General features: G+C 45.1%; 1 protein-coding gene across 4 annotated transcripts in view; it reads left to right on the top strand.

Annotated features, from left to right (window-relative positions):
* The window catches only part of PKNOX2 (PBX/knotted 1 homeobox 2), a 362,331-nt gene that overhangs the window by 340,698 nt on the left and 4,822 nt on the right, over positions 1 to 16,811 (top strand). For all 4 annotated transcript variants that reach the window (XM_063139402.1, XM_063139403.1, XM_063139401.1 and 1 more), the window contains 2 exons: positions 5,663 to 5,782; positions 16,079 to 16,155. In XM_063139402.1, the coding sequence (XP_062995472.1) occupies positions 5,663 to 5,782; positions 16,079 to 16,155 (197 nt within the window). The remainder of the gene's footprint in view (positions 1 to 5,662; positions 5,783 to 16,078; positions 16,156 to 16,811) is intronic.

Genomic DNA, 16,811 nt, shown 5'->3' with positions numbered 1-16,811 from the left:
TGAGTGGGGTGAGGGGTAGCTTTGATATTGACTTCTGTGGCTAACCAGTTAGGAATAGCCACAACACTGTCCCTGACCCTCCAATCGCAGTGTTTGGGGGAGTGGAAAACACTAATTGGCTGCTGATTCTGGCCGTGGTTGGGGAGGGAGAGAGGGAGCGCATTCTGACTCATAGAAGTCAATCATACACATTTCCACAGTGTAAAAGTGCTGCTGGGCTGGCTGGTTGGCATGGTGAGTGAGAAAGCTTCTACACCTGAGTCAGGCACACATAGGCTCTTTATTTCAGTGGAAGCATGCAGGTGGGGGCTCCATCCAATAGATCTGAAGGGTACCAAGTTGGAGAAGGCTGGAGTGGGGAATTTTTTTAAAAAATCCTAAAAAATCATGGCATGAATGGATCTGATTCAAACTTGGCATAGCTAAAGCCATCCTTAAGAGCTATCACCTTACCATGTTTTATGTCTTTATCTTTAAAAATCATGCTGATGAACGCATTTTTGTTCATTTCCATTTAAAAATTACTTTAAAAATCAAAGCATGAACCGATCTAATTCAGACTTGGTGGGGCTAAACCCCTCCTTAAGACTATCACTGTGCCAAGGTTTATCGCTTTATCTTTAAAAAATGAAAGAGTTGTAAGCATTTCTGTTAATACTGGTTACTGGAATACTGAATGGTTCTTCGATGGGCAATTCGACAAGGGGGAGAGAGAGGAGAGGTGCTCTGAAACCAAGGCAGAGAATCACCTCTATGGAGCTCCAGATCAAATTTCTAGGCAGGGAAGACCCTCTTTGCACACTCCAAGTTGTTACCCCTTCAGCTTATCTTGGCTCCAAAAGAGGCTACTAGATCAGCTGAATAACATGGGGTGGAGGAGGTTGGCTCAGATTACTTTAATGCAAGAAATTAAGAGCCAGGCAGGGCAGGAGGTATGGTGGAGGCCACTTTGATCCCATTCTTCCTTTTAAACAAAGCATTTTCCACTGAATGAGTCTCTGTGCTGACTTAGAGAAGGGACAGCAACAGGGAGGCCGTAGGGTCTTACGGAACCACGCCTCTCCTCTCCCCTCCCACGTTCAGCTCCCTATTTGCTCTCCCCAAGCCCTCCCCAGTGGCTGCGAGAAGGAAAAGAGAACGGCTCGATCTTGGATTCCCCTTTCCAAGGTCATTGCAGTGTCTACGACCTCGGAAAAGGGAATCCGCCATATCCTATGGGCTCTGGGACACTCTGTAATCTCATTTATCAGCACGCATAAGTCATTAAACTGGCAAGCAAGCCAAGAAACGAAAGAGAGAATTGCTGCCTGCAAGTGGCTTTGGATACCATTTTCTTGGTAGAGAGGCGGGGGACATATCGAATCAAATAAATAAGGGAAAGAAGGGGCCTATGAACTTGAGGGTCTTGGAAGGCGCCTTCTGATATCACCATGCCAACGTTCAGCATTATGTCTGAACCAGCCCTGTAGGTTTCCCCATCACAACAGCCAATGAAAGTGAGCAGAGGTGGCCGCAGGTCTCAGAGGAAAACGAAATACCCATTGCAGAGGGAGACCAGAAGACCTGTGTTGATCACGACGTGTAACTCCACCCATAGGTGAAGTTGGGACAAGCGTGCGAACCAGTGGCCACTCTCTGCCTTTGTCATGCCGCCTTCAACAACTTTTAAAGACAACAAAACAATTTGCCACCTGTCTCCAGCCTGGGAGACGTTTAAATCGTTCTGATAATTGAAAGATTCAGAGAACAAGAGGTATGAATAATGGAGATCTCGTTGTAGCAGGGAATAGCGCTCCCTGTTAGTTTCCCCCTCTGAATTTTGACGGCAGAAATCTTTGCCTACTTCTTGGAATGTGTCCCAGTTCTTCCCCCACCCACCCACCCACCCTACTTTTGTATTAATGAGAAGCAAATCATAGAGTGCTTGCTTGCTACACAAGCTAAGATCTACCCGAAAGAAAAAAGGTAGGCATTGATGTACTGACATTTCCTACTGAGTCAGCACGAGAGGGACCATGATTGCACCCGATCAGTCTCCGAGCTCTTTTAAAATCTCCCTGGCCCCCTCCCTGCGTCAGGGCATTATTATTTTTCTTTTCTTCTTTTTTTAAGGAAGCTTAATAAAACTCTTGAAAAAGGCATTGCCAGAACCGTCACATCCGCAATTCCTTGTCTTTCTCTCAGCTCTCTGAGCGGAGATGAGGAGGCAAAAACAAAACCTGACTCTCAATTCTTTTTAACGTGTAAAAGCTGCTGCTAGCTCAGATCTTAGAGTGAAATTGATCAGATCTGTTGAATACAAGTATGCTGGGAATATTGTGGCACTCCTGGAGCCCTGGACAAGCACTCTTAATGTTATTTCTGTATTGCCTGGGTAATTTATTCAGCCCAGGCCTTGCAATACATCCCAAGCGGCACCTGGGGGAATCATTTATACCTGACACAGGGCTGCCATCCTGATGTTTAATTCATGCAGGAGAAATGTTTTTATGAAGGACCTAAAAAAAAGTGTGTGTGTGTGTGTGTGTGTGTGTGTGTGTGTGTGTGTGTTTAAACTTGATGTTGAAATTCCAGTTTCCTGCAACCTCATTAAAACTTCTCTCTTTCTGCTTTCCAAGATGTTTGCATCTTCTTTTCTTTTTATCAGCTGCTTTATAATAAACAGGAAAGGAAGATGTTTCTCTCTGCTGTCCTGAAAAGAATCCTATTGAGAATTGCACATTGTAAAACTGATTACTAGATAGAAGAGTATTACCAAACTATTCACTTGGAGGTAACTTTCACCAAAAAACAAAGGGACTAAAGACTGGTTTGGATAACCGGCAGTTACCTTGAACTTGTTCGCAGCAGTTCATGGGTGCACATTCTGCCCAGGTCCCATTTTATTGCAAAATTTACCCAATTCGCACCTCCTGGAACTGAATGCAGATCCAAATGCAACTTGGAGTCAGAAATCGGGGTTTGTGTGCATTTTGCAGAACAAAGCAAAATGTATTCACCAATGTAGGGTCATTTGAAAAATGTGTTTGTCTTGAAAATATGAATAAACACACTTTAGCCAATGAGTGCACGTGTGCAACGATGCATGCATTTGAAAAATGTGCACAAAATGCACACATTTTGAAAAACGTGTACAGATTTCTGTGCAGAGGAGAGAGAAAAGGGTCTCATGGAACCTGGATGGAACGAAACTAGTAAGAACCTGAATGAGATCAAACCTGACAAATTCACCCATCTCTTGTGTGCATGCACCCATGAGTACATATGAAAGCACCTGTTCTTCAGTAGCACTGCTGCATTGACAATGGGTGGGCAGTTCTTGTCAAGCTGTTTGATTTCTCTAGGGCTGTGCATGCCCTCCCCAATCCACTTTGAAGCCCGATTCAGAGCTCTGGACCTGTTAGGATCCAGATTCAGATCGAGCCTCAGGCATCCGAATCATTCAGATGTTTATTTTTCTGAGCACCCACCACGGTGGGCACCCAAGAAAGCCAAGCACAAGGCTAATCATTCAGAATGGACAGGATGCAGCAGGTGCCCAACCAGAAGTCCATCGGATTCTTCTCCCACTCACCTTCCAAACCTGGCATGCAGAGCTGCTGCCCTTGCCCGCCAACGCACACAAGTGGCCAGGACATACCAGATCCATCCGCTTGTGCCCATCAGTCTCCCACCCTCCATGAGAGCCTCCATTCTTAACAAATATGGAGTCTCTGTCTTTTCACAAATCTAATGTTATGCACAACGGTGGCCATGAAGGGGCATTTCCGCATGGCCACCCTACCACCACCTTACCCAAATGAAAAAGTTTTATTTGGGGGAAATGGGCAGATGGGGGGTGTTCACCCACACACAAGAGAGACCATACAAGGCCTACCCTTAATTGTGAATGATGCATGGGTGTTTCATTTCCTGCCATGCATCATAGCTCTTATCGCTTTCAATGACTATGGTGATCCATGATCTGTGGCAGAAAATGACACTCTGCTATCATTTCCAATTATGGAGAGGCTTTGCAAGACTTCTTGTCCCTGGAAGCGAACCTTCCCAATCACCTCTTACCCTCTGCATTTTCCTCAAAGTAAGGAGTTTTCTTACATAGGAAAGATACCTAAGAGGGAGACAGTTTGAGGGTTTGACGGCCCTTGGGCAAGATCCCCATCCATGGGGGGCCCTCGGTCAGTGAATCCACCTTCTTACTGACATTATCATAGAATCATAGAATAGTAGAGTTGGAAGGGGCCTATAAGGCCATCAAGTCCAACCCCCTGCTCAATGCAGGAATCCACCTTCAAGCATCCCTGACAGATGGCTGTCCAGCTGCCTCTTGAAGGCCTCTAGTGTGGGAGAGCCCACAACTTCCCTAGGTAACTGGTTCCATTGTCGTACTGCTCTAACAGTCAGGAAGCGGTTCCTGATGTCCAACCGGAATCTGGCTTCCTGTCACTTGAGCCCATTATTCCATGTCCTAAACCCTGGGTGGGTTGAGAAGAGTTCCTGGCCCTCCTTTGTGTGACAACCTTTCAAGTATTTGAAGAGTGCTCTCATGTCTCCCCTCCATCTTCTCTTCTCCAGGCTAAACTTGCCCAGTTCTTTCAGTCTCTCTTCATGGGGCTTTGTTTCCAGACCCCTTGTCTTCCTCATTGCCCTCCTCTGAACACGCTCCAGCTTGTCTGCATCCTTCTTGAAGTGTGGTGCCCAGAACTTCACCAGCTGCTCTTGCTCATCCTCCCCCTTCTCATCATGACTACCACTTGCTTGCTTGACAGCCAAGGAGCAAATAGGCCATGGCATCTCCAGCTCCTTCTCACCACCACTGGTCGTCTGGGCCAGAGCAAGAGGCAGGGGAACAAGCAGGTTGCAGTGATGAACAGGAATAGTAGCTCCAGGGGCACCTCTCAGCAGGTGGCCAACCATGCCTACCCTTGATGGAGGGGAGAGTTGGGTAGCATTAGGGGCAGGATGGAAGCCCATTTCAGGCCATGTCCATCCTGAAGAGGCCTATATCCGAGTTGCTATGGGGCAGACTTTTTGAACAGAGGGAGTTCTCCTTTTGGGCTCCTCAGCCCCTCTCAAAGACTTGCACCAAATTCCTACTTACTAGGCAACAAGGGAAGCACTGTCTAAATTTGATCAGAGGCAAATTTATGATCCCCTCCAGTCTTCCAGGTCTAAGCCCTAGCACTCAAACCATCTTTTGGAGCTGAGCTTTCCTAAGCTTGGCTCAAACTAAGCCCTGCTTTACCCGAGGTCTATCCCTTTTCGTCACCCTTTTTGGTATGAACATGATGCAAGCAATTGTGCTTTCCACAAGTCTAAGTCCCCATCCATCCAGATTCTGCAGATAGAAAGGCAGGACAAGATCTCGCATGTTCTTTAACAAGTAGGTTATTTTTATTCTGATTTAGATGCTGGGGAAAATGCTACTGATGCCCTTCTTCTTTCTATTGTAATTTCGAAGTGAACATCACAGATCCTCTTAAGTTAGTTTTTGCGCTTGCCTCCCTGAATAGCACAACACTCTCTCTAGTCTCACGGAGCCACCATGAAATCGGACCGACGTTGTGAACGGTGTCACCATGGCAACCTAGCCTCCCTTTTTTATTATTTTTTTACCTGCATTGTTGTTTAAGCTTCCCTTTCTCTCTTCCCTGCCCTGTAGGTTAACCTGGACCTGACCTCTCTTCTTGACAGCGAAGATAAAAAGTCAAAGAACAAACGGGGAGTCCTGCCGAAACATGCTACAAATATCATGCGCTCCTGGCTTTTTCAGCATCTTATGGTGAGAGAAGTCAACAAGTGTGTCTGAGAGATTAACCCCTTGAGATCCATTTCTGTTAAGGAGAAGCCACGCTGAATGGCACCCTCTGTGTGTGTTTATGAAGTGCCTTTTTCTGGGATGATAATAAGTGAAAACCTCTTCACAATAGTCACCAAAGTGAATGTAGGAAGGTTGAAATCCATCATTCTCCACCTTGTGGATTAGAAATAAAATTTGGCTGCTCATTTCTAAGGATCCATTTTAGCTGTACAGTAGTAGAACTAGTGACTTGTGCTCAGTAGCACCACCAGGACAGGACCATAGGGCACAGGTCTTGGGCCCCATAGACAGGGCCCCCTGAATGACCTCCCAAACATGGATGTTAGTGGGCCCAGGGTGGCAGTCTGTGACATGCTGTAAAGGAAAGTTCTGGGCCAGCCAGTGGAGTTTGCAACTGTGTGCCATTTTAGATTCAAGTATATCTCCAAGTGGCATTGAAATGAACCAATCACGCATGGCCCTTGGAGGTGTGTGGTCAATAAGACACCAGAACAGCAAGAGGCCTGCCCCCTCAACACTCCAGTGGCTCATTGGCTGTGTGCCTCCAAGAGTAGCACCTGATTGGTTCATTTCACCGCTGCTCTCACAAACCATCATTTTGAATTGTGCCGGGGGGAAGTGAGCAAGCCAACGGAGAGATGCTTTAAAACAGACGGGATGTCATCTGGCTATCTTGTGAATGTGACAGGTGTCGGGGTTTTTTTTACATCTGTGCAGTAAAGGTGCAGCTGCTCATTGAGCACCAGGACACGGAACTCCTTGGCTTAGAGAAGAGAGTTCCCCATTACCACGTGTCTTGGTAGGACAGTACAGGATTTCAGCAACATAAACCAGCATAGCCGGAAGAGGGCTGGGAAAATGAGTATTAAATGGGAGTGCAATCCAGAATCCTAAGAGAAGCATTACATCGGAGGTGGGGCTGTAGCTCAGTGGTAGAGCCCTTGCTTTGCATGCAGAAGGTCACAGGTTCAAACCCCAGCATCTCCAGGTAGGTCTGGAAAAAGTCCTGCCTAACCCCCTGGATGGTTGTTGCTTCCAGTCAGTGTCCACCCTAGATGGACTTTTGGACTGACAGTAAACGGCAGCTTCCTATGTTCCTAATTACCTCCACTGTTTTGGGGAAACTCAGTCGAGGTGCACAGAAAGGACCCCTGAGACAGAGCTTCGGCATGAAGCAAGTGAAGTTGGTTTAGATGTCCGCCTCCCTTGCAACTGCACGGGTGTGCTTCAATGCCACATGCCCGTCCTTTTTGTTGCGGGGTCAGCCAGAGGTGACATGATCCCAAGTGTGCTGCCTTCCACGGATCCAAAAGTTGGGGAGAGAGGGGAAACCTAATCTATTTGCAGGCTTTGCAGTCAATTTTGTCTATGTCAGTAATACACAAATTATGTCCAGATTTGACCCTCCCCCAAATCCTACAATTTCTATAGAAGGAAAGGTCTCTCCTTCAGCCAAGCTTCTTCTTTCTCTTTTTGCCAAAATCCTGGGATAGAGGAAATTTTACCAATATTTGGAAGCATCAACAATTCACGCTGTTATGTTTAGGAGTCTGTCTGCCACCTAGTGCCCAAGAGAGGAACTCTTAATAGAATACTCTTCTGATTTCCCAGACAGTTGGACTCCATCATATATACACCAATCCACAATTCCATCATAGATACTATGAGAACAGCCTTTTTGCAGATGGAATGGGTTTGGAGTAATGGACTACAGGAGGGCCTGTAGCTCAGTGGTAGAGCAAATTCTTAGCATGAAGAAGGACTCAGGTTCAGTGCCTGGTATCTCCAGGTAGGGCTAGGGAAGAATCCTGACCAAATCCCTGGAGAACCACTGCTGCCAGTCAGTGCTATCAATACTGGACTAGGTGGAACAGTGGTCTGACTTAGCAGAAGGCAATGCCCTATGTACCATGGTGGAGAGGTGTTTCTTGGATGTTTCAGGCTTCCTCATACACATGCGCTGTTCAATCAACTTAATTTGTGGGTCAGTCAGACTTCTGTTCCTTCTACAGTGAACCATTGGAAATGGATCTGTCCATATTTCCCCATTTCAGTCATTTCCATATTTCGGAGGTAAGAGTGGGTTTGGTTATTTAAGGTAATTATTCTGGCTTCTATGCCTGAAAACTGGGATCTGAGCTATAAAAGTAGGGTGACCATATGAAAAGTAGGGCAGGGCTCCTGTATCTTTAACAGTTGTATTGAAAAGGAAATTTCAGCAGGTGTCATTTGTGTATATGGGGAACCTGGTGAAATTCCCTCTTCATCACCACAGTTAAAGCTGCAGGTGCCCTGGCCTCTTTTAAATCTGGTCACTCTAATATAGCTCCTGCAGCTTTAACTGCTGTGATAAAGAGGGAATTTCACCAGGTTCTCCACATATACAAATAATACCTGCTGAAATTCCCTTTTCTATACAACTGTTAAAGATACAGGAGCCCTGTCCTCCTTTTCATATGGTCACCCTAATAAAAGGATGTACTTGCACCTATGCAGATTCCTAAACCTGGGTTGTTGTTACCTTTTTGGAAAATCCAAGTAATGTAAACAAAACAAATTAGATCATAAAACCAAGTGTTCATCCTTAAGTAGCGATGTTCAAATTATTTAATCCATTCTGCATGAGTTTTGTGGATTGTTTGTGACTTTCCATTCTGTCATTCGCAAACCCACACAAGCAGATTTTTTTCCCTGCCTAGAAAATTACATAAATAAATTTGTACCGAAGAATGCAAATTCCTTGGCAAGTTACCGAAGTTTGGAATTTACGTAACAATGTATGGATTTGTGCATTTTCGCAGGTGCACATTTTTGCAAATTGTAAAAAAAAAAACTGATTCTGTCAGTGAGTGGATGATGGAACGAAAGATGCCTGACAATCCACAATTTGCAGAAAGAACGGATTTTACAAAATCCATATATCTCTAATTGTTAGTATGTTTAGAACTTACAAAAGAAAGCAGTTCCTCATACAAGAACCTAACTGCATAATTAACTTTAAAGAATTCTCTCCCAGAAAGCTGGAGCCCATTGGGGCTGGAGAAGCAGGGCAGCAAAGTGTACACAGAGCCAAGGAGTTTGGGGCAGGCAGAACCAACAAGAGCATGAGTTTGAAACAGAGGGGATTTAGAACTCACCACAGTTGGGTGTTCCGTGCCCTGCCTGCCCAGGAATACCAGCCATCTCTGGATAGGACTATTAGGTGGGTGATATGGTTTTATGTGGCACATCCATCCCCACAACTCACTTGTTTCAGGGATCTTTTGTCGTGTGTGCTGTAACCTATAAGTTGCTGCTTTGAGGACCGCGTTTTCCCATCACCCGTTCACAACCATTGGCTCCGACTGCAAAAGAATTAAAAGGCGTTTGGCAGATTTTCCAGAGCACTATTTTGCACAGCAATTAATACAGATTTATGCAATTAGCTCTGTTAGAAAGAGACTCTGGGGCATTCTAGGCTTCTTGTCCCAATTATCCCTGAAGCTTCAGGGAGGGGGTAGTTCTGGTGCAGTTTTAAATCCAAATGTTTTTCCCAATCAGACTTTTTTTTTTTTGCAGAGGGCGAGGGGGAGATCTATGTGTGTTCATTTGGCCATCAACTCAGTGACCTCCATTGCAGGGCATGGTGGCAACCCTGTCTTGTTTCTCTAGTCCAAAAGGGCAAAGAAAGCAAATGCTTCATGAGTTAATTCGGCTGTAAAATTCCACAAGCAACAAACCATTCATAGAATCATAGAATCATAGAATACTAGAGTTGGAAGGGGCCTAAAAGTCCAACCCCCTGCTCAATGCAGGAATCTACCCTAAAGCACACCTGACAGGTGGTTGTCCACCTGCCTCTTGAAAGCCTCTAGTATGGGAGAGCCCACAACCTCCCTAGGCAACTGGTTCTATTGTCGTACTGCTCTAACAGTCAGGAAGTTTTTCCTGATGCCCAGCCGGAATCTGACTTCCTGTAACTTGAGCCCATGAGTCCATGTTCTGAACTCTGGGATGATTGAGAAGAGATCCTGGCCCTCCTCCGTGTGACAACCTTTTAAGTATTTGAAGAGTGCTATCATTTCTCCCCTCAATCTTCTCTTATCCAGGCTAAACATGCCCAGTTCTTTCAGTCTCTCCTCATAGGGCTTTGTTTCCAGACCCCTGATCATCCTGGTTGCCCTCCTCTGAACACGCTCCAACTTCCATGAAAGCCCCACACCATTATTGCCATGCCCAACCAGTACTAACTGTTCCTGCCGTGCTACCATTCATGAGCGATAACATTGGAACAGAGTCTTTTTCACACAGTGTTCCAAGAGTGTGCAATGAATGCACAGAGGGCGAGCGGAATACCCCCCCTGCTCTCTTCACACCACCCTCACGTTGAAAGGAAGGACGTCTTCACACAGCGCATAGTCAGACGATGGAATTGACTACCACAAATCTGGCAATGGATGACAGCTTGAGCAGCATTAAAAGGGGGTGAGACAAATTCAAAGAAAGGAAAGGCTACAGAGAAATGTTTTCTAAAGAAAGTAGCAGTGGGAATTCATTGGTAGCTCCCTAGTTCAGGTCATCTCAGTGTCACCCATGGGAGAACTGTTTTGCAGCTGCATGGAAGAATCTCTCAAGTCTGTTTCCATGGACATCCCCCTTTCCCCAACTCCAAGACGTAATCTACACCAAGCAGGATATAACACGCTCCCTACCTTTGTTTCTCAACTGGTGTTTTCGTTCCTCAGTTACTTCCTCTTTTCAAATGAGCACGAGGCCCATTGAGTCCACTGTTCTAATGGTGCTGCTTAGAGAGCAGGAGAGAGCAGCAATTCCGAGTTTAAAAAACATCGGACTTGATGAGGGGTTTTTTGTCGCACAAGAAAGGCCAGAAGGGGCGGAAGGGGTGCAGGAGGCAGACAATGTCATGTGAGGGACCTGAGCAAACTCCATGAGTGCCCAGTAACAAGCGTGCAATAAAACGCTCATCGAATGGAGCTTTATGAAAGCAGTATGAAAGTGGTAAATAAAAGGCAGGAGCCACACCAAGCAAGGTATAGCACTATGAAAGCAGTATGAAAGCGGTATGTGGTATGAGTCAATGGGCCCCAACAGTTGTCAGTGCACTTCAATACCGCTATTGGCTCCTGCCTTTTATATACCACTTTCATACCATTTTCATAGTGCAATATCCTGCTTGGTGTAGATTAGGCCCAAGTCTGTTTTGTGCTGGTTCCATGCAAAAAATAAAAATAAAAAAATAAAACAGGAAAAAGCTGCATATTATTTTATTATTATTTTTTTATATATATATATAGCACCATCAATGTACATGTGTGCATTTTGTGTGCATTTTTCAAATGGATGCATTATTGGATGGATGGATGGATGGATGGATGGATAGATGGATGCCCCATTGACTAGAGTGTGTTGGTGTGCACTTTAGAGATGTACGCTGTGGGGTTTTGCACATTTATCAAATGAACTTATTTGTTTCCTTTTTGTGGAATGAAGGAAACCCAGAAGTATACATATTTCCACCTCTGAATTGCATCCATTTCCATGTTTGTTTCCGCGAAGTACAGATCAGATAAATCTGCTTTTTTAAAAAAAAAAATGTTGGAGGGAATTTCTCATCCATCATTAATGGGGCCCTCTCTCAGGTCTCCTCACCCAGCTAGGAGGGGAGGCAGAAGATGCTAGATATTTTAAATATTTATATTCCAATGTTTCTTATAAAATGACTGAAATGTACTAATAACAAAAAGCATTAAAACAATAAAACATCAAAATGCCCAGGAAAAGCAGAGCAAACATTTCTGCAGCTGCAAAACAGTCCCCCCGTGGGTGACACTGAGATGACCCGAACTAGGGAGATACCAATGAATTCCCATCGCTAGTTTCTTTAGAAAACTTTTTTTTCTGTTGAGCTACATGGGACTTTTGATTAGGCCTTGTGCTATCCCTTAAATCCCTCAATTCTCAGCGTGCAGTCCTTAGAATTTAGTTTACTACGACAATAGCTTGAATTCACTCTGGGCAATGGTGTAAAATGCCCAATGAGCACTTTTTTCCCTCTGCTTAGATAGAAATAGCCCATCAGGAAAGCATCTTGGGGAAACAAAATTGCTCCAATATCACTTGCTATAGATTTTAGCTTAGAAGTTGTAGCTTCTCGCGGGGACCTTAAATCAAGAGCAGCTTTTATTAAATGAGCGTCTCTTTGTAAGCTTGCATGGCGGAGGTTCGTTCCTGACTGAAGGTGGCATCTGAGCAAAGAAACGCACCATCCAGTGCTCCAGGTTTTGGGGGGGGGCGGCAGCTTGGGCAAGGCACCCTTAATTGCCCCCTCCCTCAGTGAGTTTACCTTCTCACCACCATTGCCACCAGCTACTGCCTCTACTCCTTTTCTTCATCTTTGCTACCACATTCTTGCTTGCCAGGCTGAGAGGAGTGAGAAAGTAGGTAGTGGCAGAGGGCAGTGAGCAAATACGCAGTAGGATTTCCTGCTCTTCCTTCTCATCACCACCATCGTCTGGCCAGAGCAAGAGGTAGGTGAACAAGCAGGTTGCAGTGGTGAAGAGTAAGGACTCTGGGCCATGAGTCCCCTACTGGAACATGGGCAAGTGCCCAATCATGCTGACCCTGGCACCATCCAAGGCTACAGCATCCAAGACTATATAGATTCTTTACACAGCAAGCTTTATTGAAAGCTCGATTCATGTTTTGGCTTGGTATATGGATGCATCAGTTATAAATTATCTATTATGAGATAGGAGGATGTATCCAGAAACTGACTGAAACAGACAAGCTCTACAAGAGTGACTTTCTGGTCTGGTTTGGACAATTAACTTAATATAACTGAATGTATTGGGGTTATGATGAAACTCTTTATCCCACCAATGAAGACTCTTGGGGTTGGGATAGGTGGATGTGTATTAGTATAGCCTATTATATGACTGTTAGAAACTATGTTTGTGGACCATCCAGTTAACAATCTCACTGCCCTATTTTGGGCTGAAGGCACGGGGTCGGCAGCTTCCCTCCTCCACGTCGTCCACTATAGAAACATAAATGGCAGGACATAAAGAAATGGACAAGAGGCAGTTTAAATGTGCCATGTCTGATTGCCCAGCGTGACTGGCTGGGGAATGGTAGCAGTGGAATGGTAACAGTGGAATGGTAGCAGTGACGAGATAAAGCTTACAGAGCCATAAGCAGCTTGCAGGGAGGAGCACTAGGGAGCGGTCTGTGAACAGAAGCTGGTCCTAGAATAGAGCCGGGGGCCAGAAGGCAGAGGCTTGGGGTCCCCAGCCTCCCTCCTCCCCATTGGAATCACACATTCCTAGCAGTATATGGGGCCAATTGAGTTGATTGTGCTTGCATTTAATGTGTCTGATTATTTCCTTTAAAACAGGGCTATTGAATCTCTTTCAGCCAGAGAGCTGAATTCAATTTCAAAGAAGCTTTTGGGGGGCAAATACTAGAGGTGGGTGGGGCCAAAGGCAAAAAGGAGGAAGGGCCAAAATACTCAAACTCCAAGCATATTTTAGCTTAAAGCGCTTACTGCCAGTAACTAAGGAATTTGGGCCCTGTGCCTGAGGTTCAACACCCCTGCTTTAAAAACAGCAGCCATGAGGGACGGAGAGGGATTCAGTTCAGGGCTGTGGTCCAGAGAGGGAGGGATGGCATCCTTGTGCCATGGCCCCAATGGATACCCTCCACCCAGAGCTGGCATTTCCCTTCCCCTGGAGGGAAGCTAATGTTCCATTCCTTTGCCCATCCCTCACTTTTTGCCAACATGCTATGCCCTGTGCCATGATCATCTCTCAGAGATGCATTGAACCAGCCCTGCGATGCCACCAGAACAATTTATCAAGGGATGGAAGAGCCATGGAGGCTTGAGCTGGCTGAAATTCTCCAAACTGTGGTTCAGCTCGTTCCCATTCTCATTCGTGACCGGCTTTTCAGTTCGTTTGGACGTGAAAAGTTGTGCTCTTTTTTTTTTTTTTAAGAACATTGTGCATTTTTGAGAGAGTTGTGTGTTTTTCAAATGCACATTTTGCGAAGGCAATTTTGGGGATTTGCAAACATTTTCGGAGAGCATGCACTCCCATTCGCGTTCACGTTTGGAATTGCGAATAGGGTATTCCCAAGTGATTTGTGAACTGAACTGAAATCCTCATACACCTCTAAATTTATCACATGCTGACTGCATTTAGACAGCCTATGTGTTTATGTCAGGAATGGAGGCAGAGGGCTCTGGATGCCCAGATGTTCTGAGCTTGCTTTACAGTTAGAACATCTAAGATGCTGCGTTTTCACACCAGTTATTCTAATTCAGCCTTCCCCAACCTGGTGACATCCAGATATTTTGGACACAACTCCCAGCATCTCTGAGTATTGGCCATGCTGGCTGGAGCTAATGGGAACTGAAGTCCAAAATATCTGGAAGGCACCAGGCTAGGGGCAGCTCCTCCAAGATCTGTCATATAAAGTCTGTGTTAGACAGAGAAAGCTCAAGGTCAGATTTCCACTCACTCATGACATTTACTGGGTGACCTTGCACCAGGCATTTTCTAATCAGCCTGACCTACCTCACAGGGCTGTTGGCTGGCTAAAATAAAGCTGTGGTGATAAAAAAAAAAGTAATAGTAATATAAGCAGCAGCAAAGCATGCAAATCAGCTTTAAGGACCTGCTCAGCCAGCCTTGGTCCTACTTAGGGTAGATTCATTGGAATCAATGGGACTTAAGTTAGATGTGACCATCTTAATATCCATTGATTTCCATGGGTCCACTCTACATATAACTCAGACTGAACCCAAACCCAATGAATTCTACGATTCTGAAAAATTAGAGAAGTAGCATAGCTTTGCACCAGAATCCTGCTCTTTCCTACACAACCCCCAAATTCCTGTTTTATTGGACTGTAGAATAGGGAGAATCATGGCTGCTTGATTTGCCTTAATGTCTGGATCGACTCTGTCGCTGGAAGCCACCCTGATTTGATTTTTAACTTATATTTTTGTTATTCTGAAATTTGCATGGTGCTGAGCTGAAAATCAGTGTTCTATGTGTCATGTAGCAAATAAAGTGGTATTTATGGTGCATCTTCTACCAAACCTTCACCATGCCAACTCGCTGCTACCCTCTGCTGTCTGAACTGTAGAATCAACCTGCTTCTGGGAAGCGGTTCAAAGTTTTACAAAGTAACCCCAATAATAATGTTTGACCTTTACATGCATCAAATTTCTGGAGTGTTTGAAGCATGTCATAATGCATCATCACACACACAAAAAAAATCCTTGCAAGCAAGTTGCTAAGGTAGTTCATTATTTCTCATGTTTTAGATGAAGGGCCTGAAGCTAAGAAATACAGCATTTTTTAAAACATTCAGGATGAATGTAGAGGGAGAACCATAGGATTGACCCAATCCTTATCCATGCCATGGTCAGCATTAGGGCTGTGAACACACACACCGCATTCGATTCGGAGGCCAATTCGGAGCTTCCAAATCAGCCCCAATTCAACTCGGGCACCTTTGCCCTGGGCTGCCTCACTTTGGTTTCATTTCCAAAGCTTAAGCAGAGTTGGCTGCTGGCTATTTCTGGATGCTGTAGTTTACAACATTAAATCTACGGCAGTCAAGAGAGGAGACTGAGTGGCTGACCGATGCATACAGAGGCTTCAGGTAAGTCCCACAGGTGGGCGGGTGGCAAGTGCAGGCCATTGGACCAAATCAACCCAAAGTGGTTTAACTCCTTCAGGCCAAGGCAGGCCAATCTGAACCAGATTTGTGTCAGAATCTGCCAGGGTTGACTCAGATTTCAGGCAAAAATAAAGCCAAGTTGGGTCACTCAGGATAAGAGACTAGGAGAAAAAGTAAAAAGAATGTACTTATAAAGCTGCATGAATTATGAAATGAAGTTTATATAAATACCATACATATACTTTAAAATGATCATGTGTTTTTCAAAGAACCTATGCAAGAAGAGTTTGTAACAGTCCATGTTACAGAGATGAAACCAACTTTAACTTGAAAAGTGCAAGCATGACATGGGATTGCAGTCCCATGACCACGCTGCTATCTCATGTACTGTTCAATTTTGTTTTGAATTTACCAAAATTCTTTTTTAAACATGTTTTAAACAAATTACAGAGGGAATAGGAAGATGGAAATCTGTTGGAAAATGGAGACCTCCAAGACAAAAAGAGCTCTGGATCAGCCCTTCGGTCATGTGAAGTATAATAACAATACCCCTTCTCTCTCCCTTTTCAGCACCCTTATCCAACAGAGGATGAGAAAAGACAGATAGCAGCACAGACAAACCTCACACTCTTGCAAGTCAACAACTGGTGAGTGAGATCTTGACACACACACCCTTCTCAACTCGAAGTAGAGAAGACGGTTTTCAACCCTGAGAGGCAATTGTCTGCTCTCTACTCTTATTCCTACCCCATATTCATGTTAAAAAATAGACCTTGTGCAGTGCAATCATATACATGTCTACTCAGAAGCAAGTCCTACTGAGTCCAGTGGTGCTTACTCCATGATAAGTGGGTATGGAATTGCAGCCTTAGGGTACAATCCTGCCAGATAAATATCTGAACAACACAAGGCCTCCAAAATCAGAGGCCTCTGTCCATCCTAGGCAGGGCAAGAAGAGCAATGAAAATGTTTTAGCCACTCCATCCTCCTTTCCTTTAATTTCTGCTAGGCAGGCACGGGTGGGGACAAGAGAATTGTGGATCCAGTGGTTCTACATGCTGCCCCTCTCCCAAATGCCAATTTCCTCTCCTCCTGAGGTCATGACACTGTGCCTGGGTCCTCGCAGTTACTCGCAAGGAGGTGGGACAACCCACAACGTGCAGCCACACATTCCGCAGTCTCAGGATCATCCTGAGACCACAGAAAAAGCGGGGGTAAAGGGGAGGGCTATATCCCAGGGCAAAGGAATGATCATCCCTCCCTACTCCTGGGAAGCCCCGTGCATCATGTGGACGCACAAGGA

This window comes from Elgaria multicarinata, chromosome 12 (genome assembly GCF_023053635.1).
Source record: "Elgaria multicarinata webbii isolate HBS135686 ecotype San Diego chromosome 12, rElgMul1.1.pri, whole genome shotgun sequence".
NCBI classification, from domain to species: Eukaryota; Metazoa; Chordata; class Lepidosauria; order Squamata; family Anguidae; genus Elgaria; species Elgaria multicarinata.
The sequence above is the reverse complement of the archived record's forward strand: the minus strand, read 5'-3'. Positions and strand labels throughout refer to the sequence as shown.